Source organism: Henckelia pumila, chromosome 4 (assembly GCF_033568475.1).
Source record: "Henckelia pumila isolate YLH828 chromosome 4, ASM3356847v2, whole genome shotgun sequence".
In the NCBI taxonomy this organism is placed as follows: Eukaryota; Viridiplantae; Streptophyta; class Magnoliopsida; order Lamiales; family Gesneriaceae; genus Henckelia; species Henckelia pumila.
This window is the reverse complement of record NC_133123.1, coordinates 78420232-78442220: the sequence shown is the minus strand read 5'-3', so window position 1 is coordinate 78442220 and position 21989 is coordinate 78420232. Positions and strand designations below refer to the sequence as shown.

Here is a 21989-nt window from a genome sequence, read left to right as displayed (position 1 = left end):
ATAGTTAATATTAATGTGGAATTACATAAGTACAAAATGTAAAAGAAATATTTGTACCTGGTGAGCTGATGTCTTTACTGGTTTTACGAACACGCAGTTCTCTGTTTCAAGAGTGGACAAATGAGCTTAAAGCAATGGCTGATCGTATTATTAGTATGCGCCACCAGCTTCTAGATGCTTTACGTGCTAGAGGTATTTAAGATTTAATTTCTGACTGATTTTTTATCTTCTCTTCTAAATTCTCATGGGGAGACCCCACACTTTGTTGTCAATTGCACTTCCCATCTTTCACTCTTTGTGAGCCTTCATTAATGGACAACTATGTGGCAATTGGTTGCACCCCGAAACCATCAAAATTAGAAATGCATTCCTACTTTATATCAAATCTTGTGAGTGGAGTACGGATACCCAAAAAAAAAATCTGAGTGGAGCCAGACAATCATTATGGTACTATGGTGTATTAATCTCCCCCGGCCCCTTGTCTAAATTTGAAGCTATAACATCTATTTTGTGACGTGAAAAATTAGATGAGGATGGTTTTCTTGCATCTTGTGTGGAACTCGGCTTTGCTTTCATGTGGCTTTTAACCTTCCGTTACAATCACTGAATCAATCTAGGCTCTCTGCTTGGAAAAGTGCCAATATAGTGTTATTTTAGAGTATAAAAATTCAAGCATTGCTTCTGTTCAAGTATTTAGGTGGTGGTTTGCATTGATATTAGTTTGGCACGTTCCATTTGATGCTGACAGGTACACCTGGTGACTGGAGTCACATTATCAAGCAGATTTGGATGTTTACATTCACTGGACTTAATTCGGAGCAAGTAGCCTTCATGACGAAAGAATACCACATCTACATGACATCCGATGGGTAAAAATTATTTATTGGAAGTTTCCGGCTACTCAATATTGTATTCTGCTACCCTGTCTATCCCCCCACGCCCATGGCATTTCCTACTGTGAAAATTGTTGCTACTTGTGCAGGCGAATTAGCATGGCTGAGCTGAGTACAAAGACCGTGCCACATCTTGTAGATGCAATGCATGCTACTGTCACCAAGATGGGCTGATCACATATCACACTACTACCATTTTTTATCGTCTTAGTTAATAAATTATGTATCACATCAAAGACCCCCAACTCATTGGAAATAAGCAGCAGCTGCTGCTGCTTGGTACACTTAGAAAACTAGTAAAAGTTAAGTGCGTTGCACGTGAGAACACTTTTTATTATCGATAAATATTGTTAAATAAATGAGTTGATATGAGAAGAGATAAACATGGAATTAATTAGTTAATAATCTTCATTATATTTTAGTAAATATTAAATTCTATGTAATATTATATTTACAACATTTTTTATAAAATGAGTGTGAAGAATCTTCGTTTAAAGATTTTATATGTTATAAATCTAATTGAATTTATAGACGTTATTGCAAATAATGGTTGTAACAAATACTTTAATTTTGTATAAATTAGACATTGAGAAAAATATATAATTTGATGTCATGAAATATTTAATAAATAAAATTTAAGAAAAAATATAACAAAAAATACGTAGTGTTGAAAATTTATTTTACCACTACTGATTTTGAGAAAATAATAATAATACAGATACTGCATTCTAAACTTTAAATTAAATTAAAACGTTTTTTTCTTTCTTCTCATAACCATTTTTTATTCTTTAACGATTTTTTCGTTTGTCATCTATTATTTAATATTAAAAAATAATTTTCTCATCTTTTTTGATAATAATTCTTGTGATGTTTTCTCTATCAATTATTTTTTATTTTATATTTTTATTATTTGATTCTTTTGTTGGATCATGCTGAAATAATTTTTTGCAAGAGTATAAATAATTTCATTGTCTCCAACCTTCATTATTGTGTTATTATATTCAATTACTTGTAAGTCAATATCGTTAATAATCAATGTGTTATTGAACAGTTTTTCTATTTTTAATTTCATGCTAAGTTGTTCGAAATCTACTATTGCAATAGTTTTTGTTGCTAAATTTTTGCTCGAATTTTGAATGTTTTTGATTAAAAATGTTAACATTTCGTCTTGTATTTCAACCGTCTTATCCATTTTGAGAATAAATGTATATTTTTTTTATTTAGTGTCTCTAAAATATTGTAATATATAGAAGTGATGTTGTCCTATAAATAAAGAAGATTTTATTAATAATTTGTAACAATATACAGGACCGAGCGCTTGCTGCTTTACCAAAAGCTATAACTGGCGGTAATAGTACAAATCAAATCTTTTAAATCGCACAGCAACCAAGCGTCATGGTTCGATTGTTTTATTTTCGAACAATGTAACCCCCGAGTTTCAATATTTTTATCATTTATGGTCATCATTATTTTATATCTACATTAACAGTTTAGAATAAGACATTATCGATACCTCATATAAGTTTATAAATATAGTATTTAATGTAGTTTTACCTTGTCACAATATTGATATTGAAACCTATGCAATTTTTACAGCTAGTTTTTCTATTGTTTTCTTGATTATTCTTGAGCAATTATGATCTGTTTTTTTATCATGAATTTGTCTTATTTTCTAACTCATGTATGTATGTTTTTCAAGCAATATTATTTATTTTGTATTTGTTAATAAGCGAGATAAGTTAATTAAATTAAATATTTATTTTGTAATTTCTTACCTTATGTGTTGATTAATTATTTTGTGACTATTGATTTATGAAAAGCAAATGTAATATAGATAATGCATTCTAAACCTTAATTTAAATTATTGCAAAATTATTTTTTCTTTTTATATTTTGAATTTTTTTCTCTCACTTTTTTTCCATTTACCATCCGTTTTTTATTTCTCTATGAAAGAATCAATATGCACATCATCTTAATAGAATTTTTATGATGATGTCTTTCTCCATCAATCATTTACATTTTGCTATCGTTATTATTTTATTTTTTCGTTGGACATAATTTTTTTTATTACTAAAAATTTTTAGTTACAAAAATAAAAATAATTTCATCGTTCCCAACTACATTCTGGTATGTATCGTTTTCTATTACTTGTATGTCAATATCGTTAATGATTGATGTAATTGTTGGACATCCTCTTTTTTTTTAATTTATTGTTTTTTAAAATCTAATTATCTCTTTTTGCTTTTAATATTTTCGTTGCTGAAATTTTTGATTGAATTTTAAATGTCATTAATTAAAAACAACATTTCATCTTTTATTTCAATTTTTTTTTATTTTGAGAGTAAATGCATATTCTTATTTATTTTGGTATATTTAATATTCCTTCATTAATTGCAAGACTATCTCATAAATTTTTTTTAATGGTTTTAGCTTTTTTGAGAGGAAAATTAGTTAACTTTTTTTAATTTCAACTTTTATATATATATGATATGTGTGTGTTGGTGTATTTTTTATTTATTATTTTAGATTAAAACTTGAGTCTACCTAAATTGATTTATTTTCGACATGAGTGTGTAATTTAATTAACATATATATATATATATATATATGTATATATATATATATTAATAACTTTAAAAATTTAATATTTTTTTATATTTAAATATGAACTCATAATATAATTATTTATCTCAATAGGTCCTTACACAAATTAAAATATATAAGATTTTTTTAAAGAAATATGTTTATCCAGTCTAAAAACAAATAAAAATCAAATATCTGGTGTTTCAATCTAACTAAAATGTTGTTTTTACTTTTATAACCCTATATATTTTTATATGGTTTTGCTTATAGTATAAATAAAAAGACAAAGTTGTTATTTGACAATTGTAAAACTTTAACCTTTTATTCACACTTATATATATATATATATATATATATATATATATATATAGATATAGACTAACTCATTAAAAATACATACATACAAATTATGTGATCAAATTGTCATGCACTTTATTAATTTCAATCAACACAAAACCTCCCATGAGATTGTCTCACTTTATGATTTTATAATATAGGTCTCCAAATCATTAAAAAATTATCTTATTACGGTATATATGAATCAGATCGATTCATCTATATATATTTGTAAGACTATATCAGAAGAAGCTACTAATTAATCATTATGTGACATATGAATTAAATTCCAGTATTCTTAAAAATAGTAGGCTGACGACTAACTACTGAATTAGATGATTTAGAAGACACAATACCCGTCATTTTCCTAATAAAAATATGAAATTCAACCATTCATGTAAAACAAATTTATCCTAACGCAAATTTGAAATTTAAATGAGGACTTTGTCCTCTTGCATATATAATAATTAATACAGATACATTGACCTTTATTAAATTCTTTATTTTCTTATACAGTGCCTCATTAGATGCTCCACATTATATATATGTATGCTTTATAGCAATAGCTAAACCTTTAAACATGACAAAATGAAGCTTATAGAAGTCCGAAAACGTATCAAATTGAAGCTTATAAGAATTAACGCATCCAAGCAAAGAAGCTGAAACATTGCAAATTGAAGCTTGTACGAAATATAACATCAACCAAACAAAGAAGTGGTGAAACATGAAAAATTAAATACATTTGAAATCCATGGATCCCAACATAACCTCATATCCCAACCACTTCGGCCTCGTTTGGTATCAAAAGCCAGACCAGAAAATTATTTTTTTTAAAAAAATGTTTTTCTGGTTTATAAGATATTTGGATGGTCATTTAAGTGCTTAAAAAACACTTTTAAGTCAAATTTAGAGCTTTTTCAAAAGCCTAAAATTAGAGCTTAAAAAAGCATTTTTTTTAATAAAATGTCTATGAAATCCAAACGTGCTCGAAGAAAAAGGTAAGAACATCGAACTTAAAAAAACATGGAAAAACCATGTGTACCACGGGAATGAATATTCGAAATCTTGAGTCATTTACTTCTTAAAATATGAGTGATGAGATTCAAAATTTGAAGGGAAAAATATCAAGAAATAGCTAGCACAACTACTTTATGAACCGAGACCTCATGAATTATCTCCCATATTGTTTATCAATTGGCAACAACTTCAAAATACGTCTGCTGCAGTCACGTTGTGGATGACACATGCAGGGTAAAAGAGGTTTTCTTTAATTTTCACCAAGAATATATATATATAATTTTGATCACCTGCACCCTATGGTGCAAAATTTTTCGTGTGCGATCAGTGTAAAAAAAAAAAAACACTAAAACCCGATATGCATACGAAAAATCCTGCACCCTAGGGTGCAGGTGATCATTACTGTATATATATATATATATGTATATATATATATATATATATGTATGTCTAGCTTGCTTGTAAAAGCTCTCGTATATATTCATAATTAAAGTTTGAAAAATAATATAATTAGTTACAATTCCAAGTGGTTCTTGGGTTTTCTCACTCAAATTAAGTAAATAAGTAACAATAATTTATATATACTGATAGTAAAAGCGTACCATTATATCCAAATGTTATGCTAGCTAGAACTTTGTAATAACTTCAACCTGCATGCAATTAGTTCCATTTCCCAATATGCATGTTGTCATATTTGTTAAGCAACTCAAACATTTTCTCTCATGCTCGACCTATCAAGAATCTGTAAACACGCTTTCTCTTGGACCATTTACGGAAAAATTGACCAAAGTCTTTTTTTAATCTGTCCACTTATATAGGGCTGACAAAAAATATCGAAATACCGTCATATCGCCTTTACCGTACCGAAAAAAACAGAATATATCGAAAATTTCGGTATATACCGTACCGAAATTTACGGTATCGGTATCGGTATAAGATTTTCGAATTTTTGATATTTCGGTGTACCGGAAAAAAATCGGTATACACGGTATCGGTATGATACCGTGTATACCGATATGTTTTTTTTTAAAAAACAATATAAAAAATCAGTATACACTGTATCATACGGTATATCGAAAATTTTCGGTACGGTATTGGTATCGGAAATTTCGGTATCGAAATTTCCGGTATGCGGGTATGCGGTATATCGTACCGAACCACCCCTACACCTATCAGCCACTAGAGTGCTTTTAACTCGATCGATCTTGTTAAAATTTGGATGCTTTAACTCCTGTTTCAAGTGAGTTATCCTAACATTCCAGAACTAACTAAATTGCCCATGCAATAGCTTTAATTAGTACTGCATGGTCCCAATGCTATCATAATCCATTTCACATAATGGAGCGTCTGCGTCTTACACTCTTAATTCTTAATTCTTAATTCTTAATTCTAACAAATTTTCGCACCTCATACTTGTCGGTTTATTTTGGTTAAATTGCTTTGTTTCTGTTTTCCTCCTTTGCTTCTAAATTTCATTAAATCCTGTACGAATTATCAGGCCGGTTTTGTGTTGGCTATCTTGTTTTAAATTAGGTGGAAAACCATTATCATAATGTAGATGAAATTGATATAGCTAGCTAGGTCATTTTCTTTCTTCTTTTTTTTTTTTTTGGGATATCTTCTACAACATCCCACGGTGAGGCATTGAATTCGTTTGGTTCGCCATTTCTTTATTTTTTGCTATAAAATTAACCTTAAGTTATTCTTTGACATGTTCTAGTCATTAAGAATAATTTGTGCAACATTTCTTTGGCCTGCATGCAACAAGATGCTGCATGTGTAAATAAATTTCCATTTGTTGATTTTTTCCGATCCATAGAAAATATTGCATTTCACAATATTGAGGATCAATTATTGTCCCATAACTCCATGCTGCAAGATTCTGGAGAACTGAGTTTTCAGAAGTTGACATAATTAATGTATTATGAAACAGTATATATATACTATATAGTGGCTGCGGATTTGGAGAGGTTTTGGAGTTGAGATTCTGATGGTAAATTTGTAATGGTTTTAAACTATGTGCATTGTGCAAAGAAGTATGTCTTGAAGGAGATCCAACTAATCTAACAAATAATTTGAACAGAAGAGAAGGAAGAGTAGTGACCGTAGAGGAGGCTGGAATCTAGAGAACCGTTAACTTATAGGGTTTTTTTTTAAATTTAAACAAAAAAATATCAGGGTTGCGCTTTACTTAATAAACTGTTAAAAATTGACTTTGGCCTAATTCACCTAAAAAACTAGCTCATAAGAGAAGTTTGCTCTTGTCTATTTAGAAAACCGATACGGGATACAAACTAAGATACCAACAGAAACAAAGCAGATTATGTCGTTTTTTATGTTTAAAAGCTGTCTTTTGGCACGACTAGTTGCACTCATCATGAAAGGCACATGCGTAGGGGCGCCTTTCGGAAGGGGCCAGGGAGCGTCCTTGACCACTGCATGTGATTGGGTTTGCACATAGCTATGAAAGAAATTCCATACAATTTTTCATTAATCATAGTTTAAACCATTGACCATATAATGTTCATATTTGACATATGTCGTTAATTTGTGTTCTTTTTGGTAAAATGAAGGCAAATTTGTTACACAGTATATTTTTCTTATAATTAATAGAGTCAAAGTCATATAGTTTAGCTGTCAATAGTTGGCATTTCTTTTTAGTTGCAGTAAGCGGTTACTTAAAAAAATATAAATACTTGTACAATAGTCATTTTTTCACTATTCATGAATTGAATAATTTTTTCCTTCATCTTCATCCTTTATCGTGTGTTCTTCAATGGATATCTCTCTTCAATTTGTATACATTTTAACATGTTATCAGAGGCCGGGTTCCACCGTTATGTATTGGACGGCCCATAGTTGGCCTCACCCGTCCAATAATTGACCACCTGTTAATATCTTCACGCTCCAGTCGTTTCATTTCTGGGCGTGAGAGGGGTGTGTTGATGTATTAATTAGTGTCCCACATCGGTTGGCTAAATAACCTGGGAGCCCTTTATATAGACAAGGGCAAATCTCCCATCTTAAGTTAGCTTTTTTGAGGTGAGTTAAGTTCAAGTCAATTTCTAACAAAATTAAGGTTCTTAATTTTTTCTTTTTTCTTAGGATCCATCAGTCAGCCCGCCAACAGTACCTACATCTGCTAAGTTGACTTTTCTTGTCTGTCTGCGTGAATATACAAGGATATATATATGCCCAAATTAAGTATCATGAGAGCATCAATTAGTATAATGTTTGGAACATTGTCAAATAATTCTCAGCATCAAAATTAGGAATAAACCGGAAATAAGAATACGCAATTAGCAAATTAATTACTTACAATACATGGGAGGTGATAAAGAAATACTTAATTACGAGCTAGCTAGCTGTTATATTCAGGTGAATGCATGAGTCCCCGGCCCCGGCTAGCTCAAAGAATCTGTCCATATTAATTCCAGATTTTACTTGAAATGCATCCTTCTTCGGTGGAGATCCATTTGCGTTCACATGGCATCGTTCACCGCCACCGAAAGAATTTTGGTTGGATGCTGTTGATGAAGGATATATGTGAGAATTGATTGAGCTAGCTAGCTAAATCCATCAAAGTTGTTCAGTGGAATAACATCAAATGTGTCGTTAGTTGCATGATCAGATTGTAATCATGCATGCTGTGGAGCTGGTTCATGTGTAGCAAATTAAGAAATCCATCGATCGGTGAAGAAACAGCAGGAGCATGCATGCAGGCTGAGAATTAAACAAATAAATCAACATTTGTTTGCGAGGTAATGAAAATGCAAGCCAATTTGTACGAGTGAGATGAAATGAAGCTACTACATATGTTTGGCTTGAGAGACAAGGAGCGTTTCTTTTGAATTAAATTAATGCTAACCTAGGCAAAATAAAAGTGAACTTGAGAAATAAGATTCAACAGGGCTTATGACATAAAATTTAAACTCGAATGACTCTCGGTAATATTTCTTTATATTTCTAAATAAAAATATGAAGGCACTTTCTTCCAATTTTATCTGACGCGTCATCGGCGTTGTTTAACACTTCGTAACGTAAAACAACTAGCCATATAGTATAGAAAATAGTCTTCAACCAGTCTTTTACGTATCCATAAATGTCTTTATAATAACATAGAATGACAATAGTGGAAGCGATAATATAACGTACGAAAAAAAAAACTATTAATATGATTTCCACAACTTGATGATCACCAACTCCAGAATGCATATTGTTCATCCTCTTCCAACTGTTTTTCGGTATCTGAGGAGGAAGATAAGGGGGTGAGGATTTTGGAAAACACTCAGCAAGTGGGGGCCTATCGAGCATGATAAACACCAAAATATATTTACATATACAAAGGTACATTTCATAATCTCGAAATGAAATAAGCATGTTGGATCTAACTCAAATACGTAACAAACTTAGCACTGAAAGTCATCTCATTTTTCATGGTCTACCGATCAGTCCCCTATATGTTACTCCTCTAAGGGGCGAGACCAAATGATTAAACTGTCATTAAATGCTTTTATGAACTCTTTTATCATCATTTATTGAAAATTTAAATTAAAACTTCAATGCATTAGTTTATATTTTTAATTAAGTATATTTGTACAATCACTTTAATTAATTTAAATATTAAATTTTAAGAACAAATAATATAAATCTACTTTTTCGAGCCTTTCGGTCTATAAAACAAACACACGATTCAAATACATTTAGACACCATTTGGTTTGAGGTATGATATAAGTAATATATAGATAAGTAATATAATGTAATAAAAAATAAATAAGAAATGATGGTTAAATTGGTATTGGATTTGATTGATAGATTATAGTTTGATTGATTTGATTGATTAAATTTTATATAAAAATGTTAAATGACTATTTTGTCATTTTTAACAATAAATAAAATATTATATTATTTATAAGGGGTAATATAGTAATTTGAATTCAATGATTTGATTGATGTGAGATAAATAATTAATGATTTGATTTATGTAAAATAAATAATTATATATATATATATATATATATATATATATATATATATATAAATAATATGATGAAAAGAACGTAGGATGAGATGAGATGAGTTATACATATATTAGTAATATGGTGAAGAGAACGTTGCCTTAGTATATAAATCAAAATAATATATTTATACAAGTTACAACAAATAAAATTATAATCATGATTAAAAATTGTTACTAAAATATTTCTCAATTTTTATCTAATTTTTTCAAAATAATAATACGATTAGTTCCCTAATTTATAATGGTATTTTAGTTTATTTATGTCAAGTACTAATATTTTGATTCTCCCTCGTAGGTTCTCACGTAACAAAAAGATAATATATCACAAGAAAATGTTATTTAATTATTGAACTTATATGTGACATACACGTTACGCAGATTGTGTTTTGTCACGAACATTAAATAGAATGGTCCATGGAAATTTAGAGCTCATAAATTGTTTACGTTTGTCGGGCCTCTTGTGTTTGGTTCCATGGATTTCATGGAAATTGGTGGGATTTGGATTTTTAAATCCCATTTTGAGCGTTTGGTATAATGGAATTTTAAAATGGGATTGGTGTTTGATGGGGTTTGATGAGATTTGATAAACTAAATGAAATCTTGGGAAAAATCAAAAGATTTCATGGGATTTCATGGGATTTGGGTTATACACACAAAATAAATTTTTTTTTTCTTTTCAAACCAACTAAAAATATCATGTCCTCAAAAAACAATACATTTAATTCATAAATAATTTATCATACAATTGAAAAATTATTTCGAAACCATTTTAAAATATTTGTATATTTTAAAAATTATGTAGATTTTTTTTAACAATGAACTTCAATTATTTTTAATGCTAAAAACTTATTTATCATTATTTGATGACTTTCTCAATTTTATTTTGATGAATTTTTTTTCATTATCCAAAAATTTATTTACGAAAAATAAATATTTTTTTAATATTTATAAATTATTTTATTAAATACCATGTATAAAAAAAATATATATTTGACTATTAAATATTATTAATAAGAAAGATATTTTTTTAAAAAAATAAGTAAAACAAAAATTTTTAAATTTAAAATTAGATTAATTTTAAGTATCAAATCCAATTCCTAAATAACATTAACCAAACACTAAAATGAAATTCTAAATCTAAAAATTCGAATTTCAATTCCAAATCCAATTTCAAATCCAATTTCAATTTCATTTTTTACTATTCCAAACACAGCTTTTGTTTCTCCACTCCACGGGACTCGGATTTGGGCAACATATCATGTGACTTGGCGTTGTCGCTTTCCAATCCCAAGAAGAAATAAACACAATTACTTTTTCTTTCTTTCAATATAAATAACATTTAATCAAACACTTGCAGTCTCCCAAGATTCAAAAAAGCACTCAACTTGTCTATCTAACTTGCGATTCGTTTGTAAATTGTCATAAAGTACAGTTCATCCAGCCACTCCCTTGGTAGGAGATTGGTTCGGAAGCTCGATGACCCTTTTCTTGGGGGACGAAAACAAGGTAAGAAGGACTGGTCTTTCATTATTTGAGCTTCGAATCTGAAGGTTTTTGGAGGGTGTGAGTCGAATTTTTGTCCATGGGTTTCTTGATATCTGTGTCACTTGTCGATTACGTTTTCATTTTTCAACGACAGGTCAATGTATTTTCTTGCCTACCCTTTTTCTTTTTCTTATGCACGTTTGATTTGAAAAAAGTTTGCATTTTGATTTGGATTCTGTACTTTACTAAGGATAATGCATCTGCGAGGATAATATCGGGGAACCTTTTGATATATGGTCTATATTACAAGGGGGTAATTTAGGTTCAGAACTTTGGAGGTATGATATCTTCTCTGAAGCAGCATAACCAAGCAAAAGAACATATTGTTTACTTGTGGGTTTGCTTGTTTATCGATGAAATTGCAGCTACGCGCCATTTCGATACTGTTCGGCTGATTGCAAGGGTGGTTTTTCATATTGATGTTGTTTGGTTCGGTACTCCGGAAATCCAAATGAAGAGTCGGTGAATCTTGATGTACCCCTGTTTTATGTTGCATTTAAATGTTTAAAAAAATAGAATCCTAGTTGAGGAATTGTGATGGCATCTATTCGAAGAACATTGTCCCCTGTGCCTCGTCCGGGAGCTTTAATAAATGCTGAAGCCTGTCAAGTTGCATCCCCGTTGTCTAAGTCATCCTCAAACAGTCAAAACTCAAACGATGGGCTATTGGCTTCTTCAATGGTTTCATTCGATTATGCACTCTATAGAACTCAAGTTTTTGTACTAGGTTTATTCTCGAAGCGATCTGCTAGACCCTTTGATCGATCGAAGGCAAAGGGACTTGTTTGGAGGAGAGCTTTTTTCCATTTCCTGATGTGTTTCATTGCTGGTGTTTTTGTTGGACTCACCCCATTTGCTTCACTTCATTCGTCTCCAAACATCTTGTCTATAAACAGAGCTTTTGACCTCGAGTTGCTTCAACCAGTCATGAATGAATTTAATGACTGGAAAAAAAATGTAACACCAGTAGTTGGCAGATTGTCAGTTAATGAAAATTCTTCGTCAGAGCCACAGAGAACAAATCTTGAACTAAAAGATGGAAACATTAAGGAAATTCTTTTAAACAATTCAATTGATCAAGATTCAGATTCAATGTTCCATAAGCTTCTGATCATAGTGACGCCATTGTGTTCATCATTGCATCAGATTCATTATCTGAACCGTCTGGGGAACACGCTAAAACTTGTACCACATCCCCTTGTGTGGATTATTGTGGAGATGAATTCTCAGTCTGTGGAAATGGCTGAATTATTGAGGAACACAGGAGTAATGTACAGGCATCTTGTTTGCAGTGTCAAGAATTCGACTGACATAATAGATACCAGAGTTCTCTTAAGGAATGTGGCCCTCTCACATATTGAGACTCACCATCTTGATGGAATTGTATACTTTGCAGACTTAGATAACATATACTCGGTGCAGCTCTTTGATCAACTGAGACAAATAAGGTACTTTCTGACTATTCTTACACAACTTTATAGAGTTTCTGCAGTTGTTTTGTCACCTTGAGAAATCTGAAATAAAAAATTCGTTTCCCTGCTTTTTTGTTTTTTGTTTTTAAAAATATTTTTTCTTTGGAATTTTCATTGTTCCAATTGGAAAATAAGACATGGTATCTTTGTACATACTTGAACTCGAGTAGCTGCGTGGGTCTCTTAATCTATTATGCAGTTATGCCTAATGTTGCTTGTCATTTCTCTTTCGTGTTGATTATCCTGTCGTTCTCAGGAGGAACATTGTATTTATAAATATTTTATTTTGTACCTCTGAAACTTCAAGCATTGAAACTATAAAGTAAAACCGAAATTTGACAGATTCTTACGTACGATGGTGTTGTGCTACACCACTATTGCAGTATTTCCTGTAACCATCCACAATAGACAATCATATTTGATAGATGTTGTTTCTTTATCCATTTTGGCAGGACTGGTTACACTTAAAATTGATCATTTTGTTAACTTTTGTGAAGAGTTTGAATTAAATTCTTCACTAGCACAAGTAAGAGCAGCTACGTTCTTAATGAAATAATTTGATTTTTCTTGAGAGCAAAAGATTATAATAATTTCAGCGTACATGCTTGTACAGTAATTTTTGTTAACAACAGTTCTATAAATATAGGCGATTTGGAACGTGGCCATTGGCAAAGTTTGAGGGGAAAAAAGGTAAAATGTTCTTGGAGGGTCCAATCTGTAATGGCTCTCAAGTTTTAGGGTGGCACGTTATTGACTTAGCGAAAAGATTCCGGAGATTCCATGCTGATATGTCTGGATTTGCTTTCAATAGTACAATCATTTGGGATCCAAAGAGATGGCATCGGACCATGCTCGAACCAATCAGGCAACTTGAAAATGTTAAAGATGATTTCCAAGTGAGTTTATCTTTAACTGGTGTATAATTATTTGTTGAAGTATTCATTTACAAAATGTAAATCCTACCTCAGGCAAGCACATTTATCGAGCAAGTTGTTGAGGATGAAAGTCAAATGGAATGTTTCTCTTTAAACTCTTCGGAAATCATGGTTTGGCATCACGTCACAGGCTCAAACTCCTTCCCTTATGATAGGCTCGCAAACCATAATTTGAGAACCATCATTCCAGTTTCTTGAAAATTTGCAATCTGGTGGACAATTATGATTCAGGTAAGACAGACAATTTTTTTTATCGTTGCTTACTTTGGAATACTACCAGTGGGCATAAACCAATAGTATAAAACTACACAAATATAAATTTTGGTTGTACTTTTGTTGAGAAGTTGCAATTTCATCTCTTAGCATTTGTGGCCACCTATGTTGCATAGTGATGAGAATTTATTGCTTGGGTGGTTGTTCTCGGGTTTAATATACTCGAATTGTACAGTTAACATTAACTATAATTTTATACAGTAGAAATGCTTTAATTTTAAGATTCCTATAGTTGAAGGTTGAATTACACAGCCTTGTCCATTTGAATTTCATTTCACTTCTCCAATCTCAATATTTCATGGTTCCTTTCTTCCAAGATTCCACAAAGATACATCTCGTCATTTTGTTTTTCGAAAAAAAACAAAGTCATTTCTGACATCATATCTTTGATGGTGAGATAAACCACAGTTTCTTTTAAATTTCGTACGGAGTATACTCTACTTCACCTATCATCATCTTTTCTTGGCAGATGTGACAATCTACTTGCTCAATGGGGAACTTTGGTTGAGAAGGGATGAAGCACGTACCGCTGTTTACAGAACCAGCTGTTGCAATACACTCTGGAAAATGGCAAGTTTTCAAGACGGACGAATTCAACAACTAATGCTTTCTCTTTTTCCCTGAAGGTTCAAATTTCATTTCTGTACAGATGCGAGAGGTTTAGCTGTTTGTTGAATTGCATTGCACTGCGAAAGCTGTACTTGTAGTCGACTTGTAGGTTCTTGGACAAAATTATGGTGTCCATTTGGTTGGAAAGCTGCAAATATGACTGTTGGTCAATTCCACTTCATTTTTAGTCTAATTCTAGTTCTTTTGTAATCATTTGATTTACTGATGCTGCAGCCAAGTTACTCCATTCCGTATGTATATATATATGTGATGTGTTCTTTGTCAGCCATCTGCATCAAGAAATGAAAAATCATTTGATTCAAATTTTTATTACTTCATTTAAACCGCCAATGCTTATTGCTTCGTTATCTTTCTCATTTCGACATTATCTTTAACTTGCACCTTGTCAGTGTCGTGCTAATGTTGATAGTCATTCAATTTTTGCAATCAATTTTCGATATTTTCGCGTGGTGAAATATGGTATTGAGGTAGGATTTACCTTTGTTTTATCCCATCTTCTAAGCCTGATCATACTAAATATTAGCATACTAACACAAATTACAATGTAGTCCAAAGACTTCTTCGATGAACTTCAGTGAATTCAAACATGATCTGGTCCTAGATTGGGAGTATCTAAGAAGTTCTTTTCTCCACCCGCAAACCGTTGAATCGTGCTTCTTGCTATAGGTAGCCAGAGCCTCTTAATCCTGTCATTCTTTTCTATGTTTCCATGAATTGATGATCCATTCATGATGCTGTTTCTGAAACTGAATTCTGGAAATCTCGAAACATTTGTGATTTCTGACATCGATCTCCTTTGATCCAAATCAAGCAATCTTGAAACTCCAGAATCTTCATCTAACTCAACAGGTCCAGCACAAAGAGAGCTAGAGCTTGGATGGTCAGTGACAATTTTGTCAGTTCTAGTACTGATCATCATGGATTCATATATCCGCTTCCTTTCGATATCGTCTTTAATCTTCAGCATCTGTTCTTTCGATAAACTTTCTTTGTTAAAGCTGTCTCTTCTTTTTCCTGCTGGCGAGAAACGTTTACTCGAAAATGCATTAAGCATATCAGAACTCAAGGACATCAGGTCAGACGAGTTAACTTCGCTCCACCGGCTTTTCTGTAGCACATCTGATATTATGATCTTGTGCTGAAACTTGTGAACATTTCGATCAACTTCCAGTTTACGAATCAAGGGCTCTTCTCTTTTCGATCTGGAAAGTTTCTGAAATGTGTTTGCCACCTCGAATCTCGATGAATTTTCTTGAAGATTCACCTCCCTTTGGATGTAGAACTCAAGATTTTGCTGCTCTTCTGATGAATGATCAGTTTGCTGGTTTCTGAAGCTGTTTGTGTACGTAAAGTATTTGAGATCTTCAACATCAAATCTGTACCTACAAAGAGGGCAGCTAGAGTGTTTTTCGAGCCACTTGTCGATACAGTTCATATGGAATGCGTGGCGACATTTTGGCAGCAGACGAAGGATTTCACTATCTTCGAACCTGGACAGACACACGACGCATTCTAGGCCTTCTTTTGATCCCTTTAGTGAAGAAAATCTGAAAAATGGGAGAGACTCGACTATGGTCCTATCTAAGCCCGAAAAACGAGACATTGATCTTACGACCCCGGGTGGATCCTGGATTCCGGTTACAGGATAAGGCGCGTGCCTGTGACAGAACTTCGCGTAGGCTACTATGATGAAAGTTATGCCGAACATGATCGATAGAACTACCAGAACAACTGCTAGGCTCGGATGGAGTGGATTCATATCGTGCTGATCCGATGTCGTTTGAGCTCTAACAGTTGTGAAAATGGAGAGAATCATGACCATTTTCCCGGAAATATCCATTCATTTGACTTCAAGAAGCTACTCGTGTGTCTTCTACATATCTGTTGTTACAAGCTCGAATTTTTTTAATCAAAATAGAGTGGTACATAATGGAAAACAAAGAAATATGGTGAAATTAGGATACAGAGCTAATATATATATATATTTCAGAAAAAAATTTACATGTATATAATTTGGTTTCCTCTCTGGAACTTTGTTTATGTCTTTGATTCAAGAACTTAATTTAATTGAAACAGCATCTTGAAGGGGTTGTGGGTTGAAATGTGCTTGAAACATGAATCCAAAAGCGTGACGACTGATGCATATAAAAATTGTATTATTTGACAGCATATAACAAAGTTTTATTTGTTTTCAAATCATATAAATAAATTATGTATTAAAAAACAAAGGCCAGCTGCGGCTTGCGGATTTGACCCTTCCATTAAATCGCTACGTGCATTAATTAGGACCCTAAGATAATATATATGAGGCGAAAATTGTATGTGTACATGTAGTTTGCATGTTTTTTAATTTACGATCTTAATATACTAATTAACTAATATTTATGGATTTTATACTTTTCTCATCAGAGTGCTGATGTTTTGAATTCTTTTAGACAAATTGTGGATGTATTTTCCTTATATACATATTGCTGTAAGTGATTAAGAAAATTATAATTGGGTTTTTATTTGCTTCAAATAGTTATGTTTTACTTTTGAGTTGAAAAACAGTTCTTATATAAGAACATACATATAAGATCTACAAAAGGTAGAGTAGGGGTCATCAAAATACTATTAATTACAAGAGATTATAATAAGATTCAATAAATCAAGAGTTTAATAAAGTACGTACGTGTATATTTGATCTACGGGGTTTTTTTAAAATTTAATTTAAAAAAATATTTGAGTTGCAAAAATAATGCATGCACGGAGATAATTCAAAAGTACTTCAAAACGCCAATGTGGAGAGCGGACGCTGGCAATTTTTTAATGCCAGCGTCCGCTTGTTAAAGCAGAGGACGCTGCAATTTGCAGCGTCCGCTGCTGACAACAGCGGACGCTGCCTACGTGGCAGCGTCCCAGCTGCCCAGCTATGCGCATGCCATATATTATATTTAAATAATACCAGTGTTCGCTTTGGCTAGAAGCGGACGCTAATTATTCATCGTCCGCCTATCTATAACTGGTGACACAACATTTCTTTGAGGTGCCGACGAGTTATAAAAACTATGTGGCTGAGGGGGAACATTGATCAGTTCTGTAAAACTTTGGGTGCTGTTCCAAAATGGAGTTCGATAATCCTCATCATCATGTGCACCAAATGGCCCCATATTCTCAAATGTACCGGATGGTCCTGCATTGTATAGCTCACTAGATGACCCTACATTTTTGAAACCACCAGATGGCCCTGCATGGGCATGCCAACCAGATGACCTTGGAACATATCCTGAAGATGCCTGATGTGTATCATTAGCAGGAGTACTGAAATGTTGTGGAATATCATGGTGTCCAACAGCAAATACATTGTGTGGATATGGACGAAAACCAATCCCACTGATTTTAGGAGATATAATGCGAACAGTTATGCGCTCATACCATGGAAAATAGTCATCATTAGTTTGTCTAGATCTTCCATGCAATTCACCCTGGACAACATGTCGCATCCTTCTGTTCCAAAAAATAATGGCATTTTCATGATATTCCCTCCAGTTTGTGTTGCGATGGCCTATTCTGGTGATGTTGTGGAGGCCATCGTTGTCAACTGCAGGTTGAGGAATAGGTTGACGCATTTCAAATTGCCTCAACACTCGATTCGGACGATGCATCTCTACAATTTCAAAGCAGATCACAGGACAAACACATCGCCAAATATTAGTATCATATGAATCTATTATTGTCCTGACATCTGGATCGTTTCTATCGTACACTATCCAGTTAAACTGCAAATCTTAATTAAATTTTTTAATAAAAAATTTCATTGTTGCATTGTTTATATATTTTAGTATTATACCTCATCGTGATTCATACGATCAAAATCTCTTATAATTCGAAGAGAGTGTGTCGGTGCATGAGTATAACTGAAAACATTGTTCCACCTACAATAAAGAAAATAATTAAAAATCAAGTTAAATAATCAGAGTTCATATTATGACAATAAATTTTTTACCGTGCACCATAGGGAGAAAATGACATAATTTCAGCATCAGAGTTCGGGGCCACGAGAAGAGATAAGACAGTCCGATCAGGATTAACACATTTAATCCTGCTCCATGCCCATATCTGTCATTATTGAAAAAATATAATTTAATAAATATTAATTTAGTCTCAGTTAAATCAAATTAAATTATACCTGTAAAATAAGTAAAGGCCCAGATATTATTGATTTTCCTATACGTGTTGCATTGCACAACTCACGGTATAGGAATGCTAAAACTGCACCTCCCCAGCTGTAAGATTTTATTCGGTCAATATTCCGAAGCAGTTGTAAAAAAATCAATCTAGCCGATCCTCCTTGATAATCTGGTAGCATTATTCCTCCGATAATCATCAATGCTACACATCGACTATATTTTACAACATCAACCTCGGAGCTATTATCTTCAATATGTATGGATATGTAGTGTTCGTATAAAGCGGTCATCGACAAGTGACCACCTTTGAAATATGAGGCTAATGGCGTAAATCCCAATAAATTGAGACATATGTGTTGCCATTCTCCCACTTTGTGCGAATCATCTACGCCAGATACAAGCTCACCATCAATTGGTAAATCCCAAATAATTGAAACATTCTACAACGTGATAATCGCCTCACCGCATCTAAAATGAAATGTGTGAGTTTCACGTCTCCATCGTTCGACCAGAGCAGTAATCAAATGGTTATCATAAACACGAAATCCACATTGCAGGACACCTAAAAATCCCATATGGTGTAAATATACTTTCACACGGCTATGGAAGCCATTCTCCAGATACAATTTCCAAATCAAGTTGTCCGATCGTTTGACTCGAATAATTTCATCGATCGTTTGCGGAGAAACTACTGATAATATGTGTGATTCTTGCAAATACAGCACGCTGGGATCTTCTATTCTCGACATTCTGGAAAAAAAATAAAAATCGACAATCGTTAATCAACAAAAAATTATATAATAAACAATTGATACAAAATTTTCAAATATTATTATATACTTATCAAGTTACGTACCTGAAATGATTTCCAAATCTTTGCAGCCAATCAAACAAATAGGAAGAAAATATAATTCCGAAAGCTACGCAACCAACCAAATAAAAAAGATAAAACAAAAGCTTCTCAAATTTTCGCATCCGCAAACAACACAAAAAAAATGATTACAATAAGACAAACAACAAAAAAAAACCAATTGAAAAAATATATATAATAAATAAAATACATGCATCACGTTACGCACCTAAATTCGCAAAGTTTCGCAGCCAATCAAACAAAGAAGAAAAAAAAATAATTCCAAAACCTACGCAACCATCTAAATAAAAAAAAATAAAAAAAGATTCTCAAATCTTTTCGCAACCTACGCAGACAACACAAAAAAAAAAATTACAATAAAGCAAACAACAAAAAAAATCAATTGAAAGAAAAAAAAATATTTTCAAATATTTTCGTAACCCACGCAGACAACACAAAAAAATATTAAAATAAGTCAAACAACAAACAAAATCAATTGAAAAAATTATATAATAAAAAACATGCATCACGTTACCTGAAATTCGCAAAGCTTCGCAACCAACGAAATTAAAAAAATAAAAAAACAAGTGAAGGAACGAAGTGAAGTCGTATAAAAAAAACTCAGTAAAGGAACGAAGTTCATGAAAAAAACAACCAAGTAAAGAAATATATATATAATAAAAATATGCATCACGGATATGCAAATAATGCATGTCCGTGATACAATAATGCATCACGGACATGCAAATTAATGCATACGTGATGCATGAGCCAAGCAGAGGAGGACGCGTGGCAGAGTCATCCTCTGCAGGCAGTGGACGCTATTTTGGCAGCGTCCGCTTTTACTGTAAGTGGATCCTGATTTTGTCACACCGGCGTTTTGAAGTAGTTTTGTTACACCACCCTGCATGCATTATTTTTGCCACTCAAATATTTTTTTAAATTAAATTTAAAAAAAACCCTTGATCTACCAAGAATTTTCGTGTATTGTAGCATTTAATAATAATAATTAACTATTAACTCAACTAAATATGAATGAATCTACTAAACCAAATTTGTAACAATTCGATTTTGTTTTATAAAGAAAAAAAAATCACATAATTAAAAAGATTGTGATAAATAGAAATAAATCGAAGATATCTTTTTCGAATTACAAAGGATGCATTCGGGAAAAAAATTCTTATGACCACGGCCACATCAATAGAGTCAAAGTTCAAAACTTTAGGATGAGAACAAGAAAAAATAATGATGGTGTCCAGTTAATTTAAATTTGGGAATTAAAATGAATAATTGGTTAAAATTTTAAGAACCAAAATTTGGTTGAGAATTCAATTCCTTTTTCATTTGATCCGAAATAGAGGTGTCAAAATGGGTTAGGCTCGTCGGGTTGACTTGCCCCGCCATGCAAAATAGGTGGGTTGGGTTGGCTATTTTCCGACACGCTTAAAGTTGGGCCGGCCCGCCCCGTCCCGCCAAATGTTGGGTTGTGGTAGATTGCGGGTTGGCCCGCCAAAACTCGTCAAATTATACGTAGACTTGTTGAGTTGGTTCGCCCCGCTACCTAAAATAGGTGGGTTGGATTGATGTTTTCTCAACCCGCCTAAAAGGTGAACCGGCCAGTCTCGTCCTGTTTAATGGTGGGTTGCGACGGATTGTGGGCCGGTCCACTCACTAGCCTGTTTTGACACATCTACTTTGGAGTAGATATATGTTAAATTGGGTTAATGACCATTGACGGGCGATTTATTCCATTCGAAAATGGTGAGGCAATAAATAAAGGGTAGGGGCCAGCAGTTTATTTGGTAACTGGATTTGACACACAATGTCATGTCCATATTCAATACAATCTAATAATTTCAACTTGAATTCGTTGTTGTGTGATAATCTCGTGAATCTTTATCTCATGCACACATTTGACATAAAAAATAATATATTTTTTATGAATTATATATCCAAATAAAATATCATTCTCACAAAATCGATCCGTGAAGGCTGTTTCATATGAATTTTCGTAATCTAAATTATTTGGGGATAACTTAATAGTTATTTTTTAAAAGAATAAATTAATAATTTCAAATTCTAGTATTATTTTAATTTTTAGAAAAATGTCTTTTTCAAAATGTATCTATACAAGAAATAACATATTAAAGGAAACAAACAAGAAAATTTATAGTTGGATAAATTAGATTATCCGGACAATATATATATATATATATATATATATATATATATATATATGAACGAGGGAATAATTAAATAAGTAAT

At 32.3% G+C, this 21989-nt stretch overlaps 3 protein-coding genes across 5 annotated transcripts; 2 read left to right on the top strand and 1 right to left on the bottom strand.

Annotated features, from left to right (window-relative positions):
- The first annotated feature begins 100 nt into the window (after positions 1 to 100).
- Positions 101 to 1073, top strand: LOC140894558 (aspartate aminotransferase, cytoplasmic isozyme 1-like). Its single transcript, XM_073303106.1, has 3 exons — positions 101 to 192; positions 749 to 869; positions 983 to 1073. The coding sequence occupies exons 1-3, from the start codon at positions 135 to 137 to the stop codon at positions 1065 to 1067; spliced, it is 264 nt and encodes an 87-aa protein (XP_073159207.1). The 5' UTR covers positions 101 to 134; the 3' UTR covers positions 1068 to 1073.
- Positions 1074 to 11201: 10128 nt separating this feature from the next.
- Positions 11202 to 15023, top strand: LOC140863773 (probable beta-1,4-xylosyltransferase IRX9H). Of its 3 annotated transcripts, XM_073267415.1 has the most exons (6): positions 11202 to 11356; positions 11586 to 11673; positions 11761 to 12843; positions 13514 to 13763; positions 13836 to 14033; positions 14545 to 15023. In XM_073267415.1, exons 3-5 carry the CDS (start codon positions 11933 to 11935, stop codon positions 13998 to 14000), a joined length of 1326 nt encoding a protein of 441 aa, XP_073123516.1. In that variant the 5' UTR covers positions 11202 to 11356; positions 11586 to 11673; positions 11761 to 11932; the 3' UTR covers positions 14001 to 14033; positions 14545 to 15023. The 3 variants fall into 3 exon arrangements, with proteins under 3 accessions (XP_073123516.1, XP_073123518.1, XP_073123517.1); XM_073267417.1 differs by lacking the exon at positions 11586 to 11673 and having other exon boundaries at positions 11210 to 11356; XM_073267416.1 differs by having other exon boundaries at positions 11257 to 11356; positions 11490 to 12843.
- A 262-nt stretch (positions 15024 to 15285) lies between these two features.
- Positions 15286 to 16545, bottom strand: LOC140861305 (E3 ubiquitin-protein ligase ATL42-like). Its single transcript, XM_073264309.1, has one exon. It carries the CDS (start codon positions 16543 to 16545, stop codon positions 15286 to 15288), a length of 1260 nt encoding a protein of 419 aa, XP_073120410.1.
- Between the last annotated feature and the right edge of the window lie 5444 nt (positions 16546 to 21989).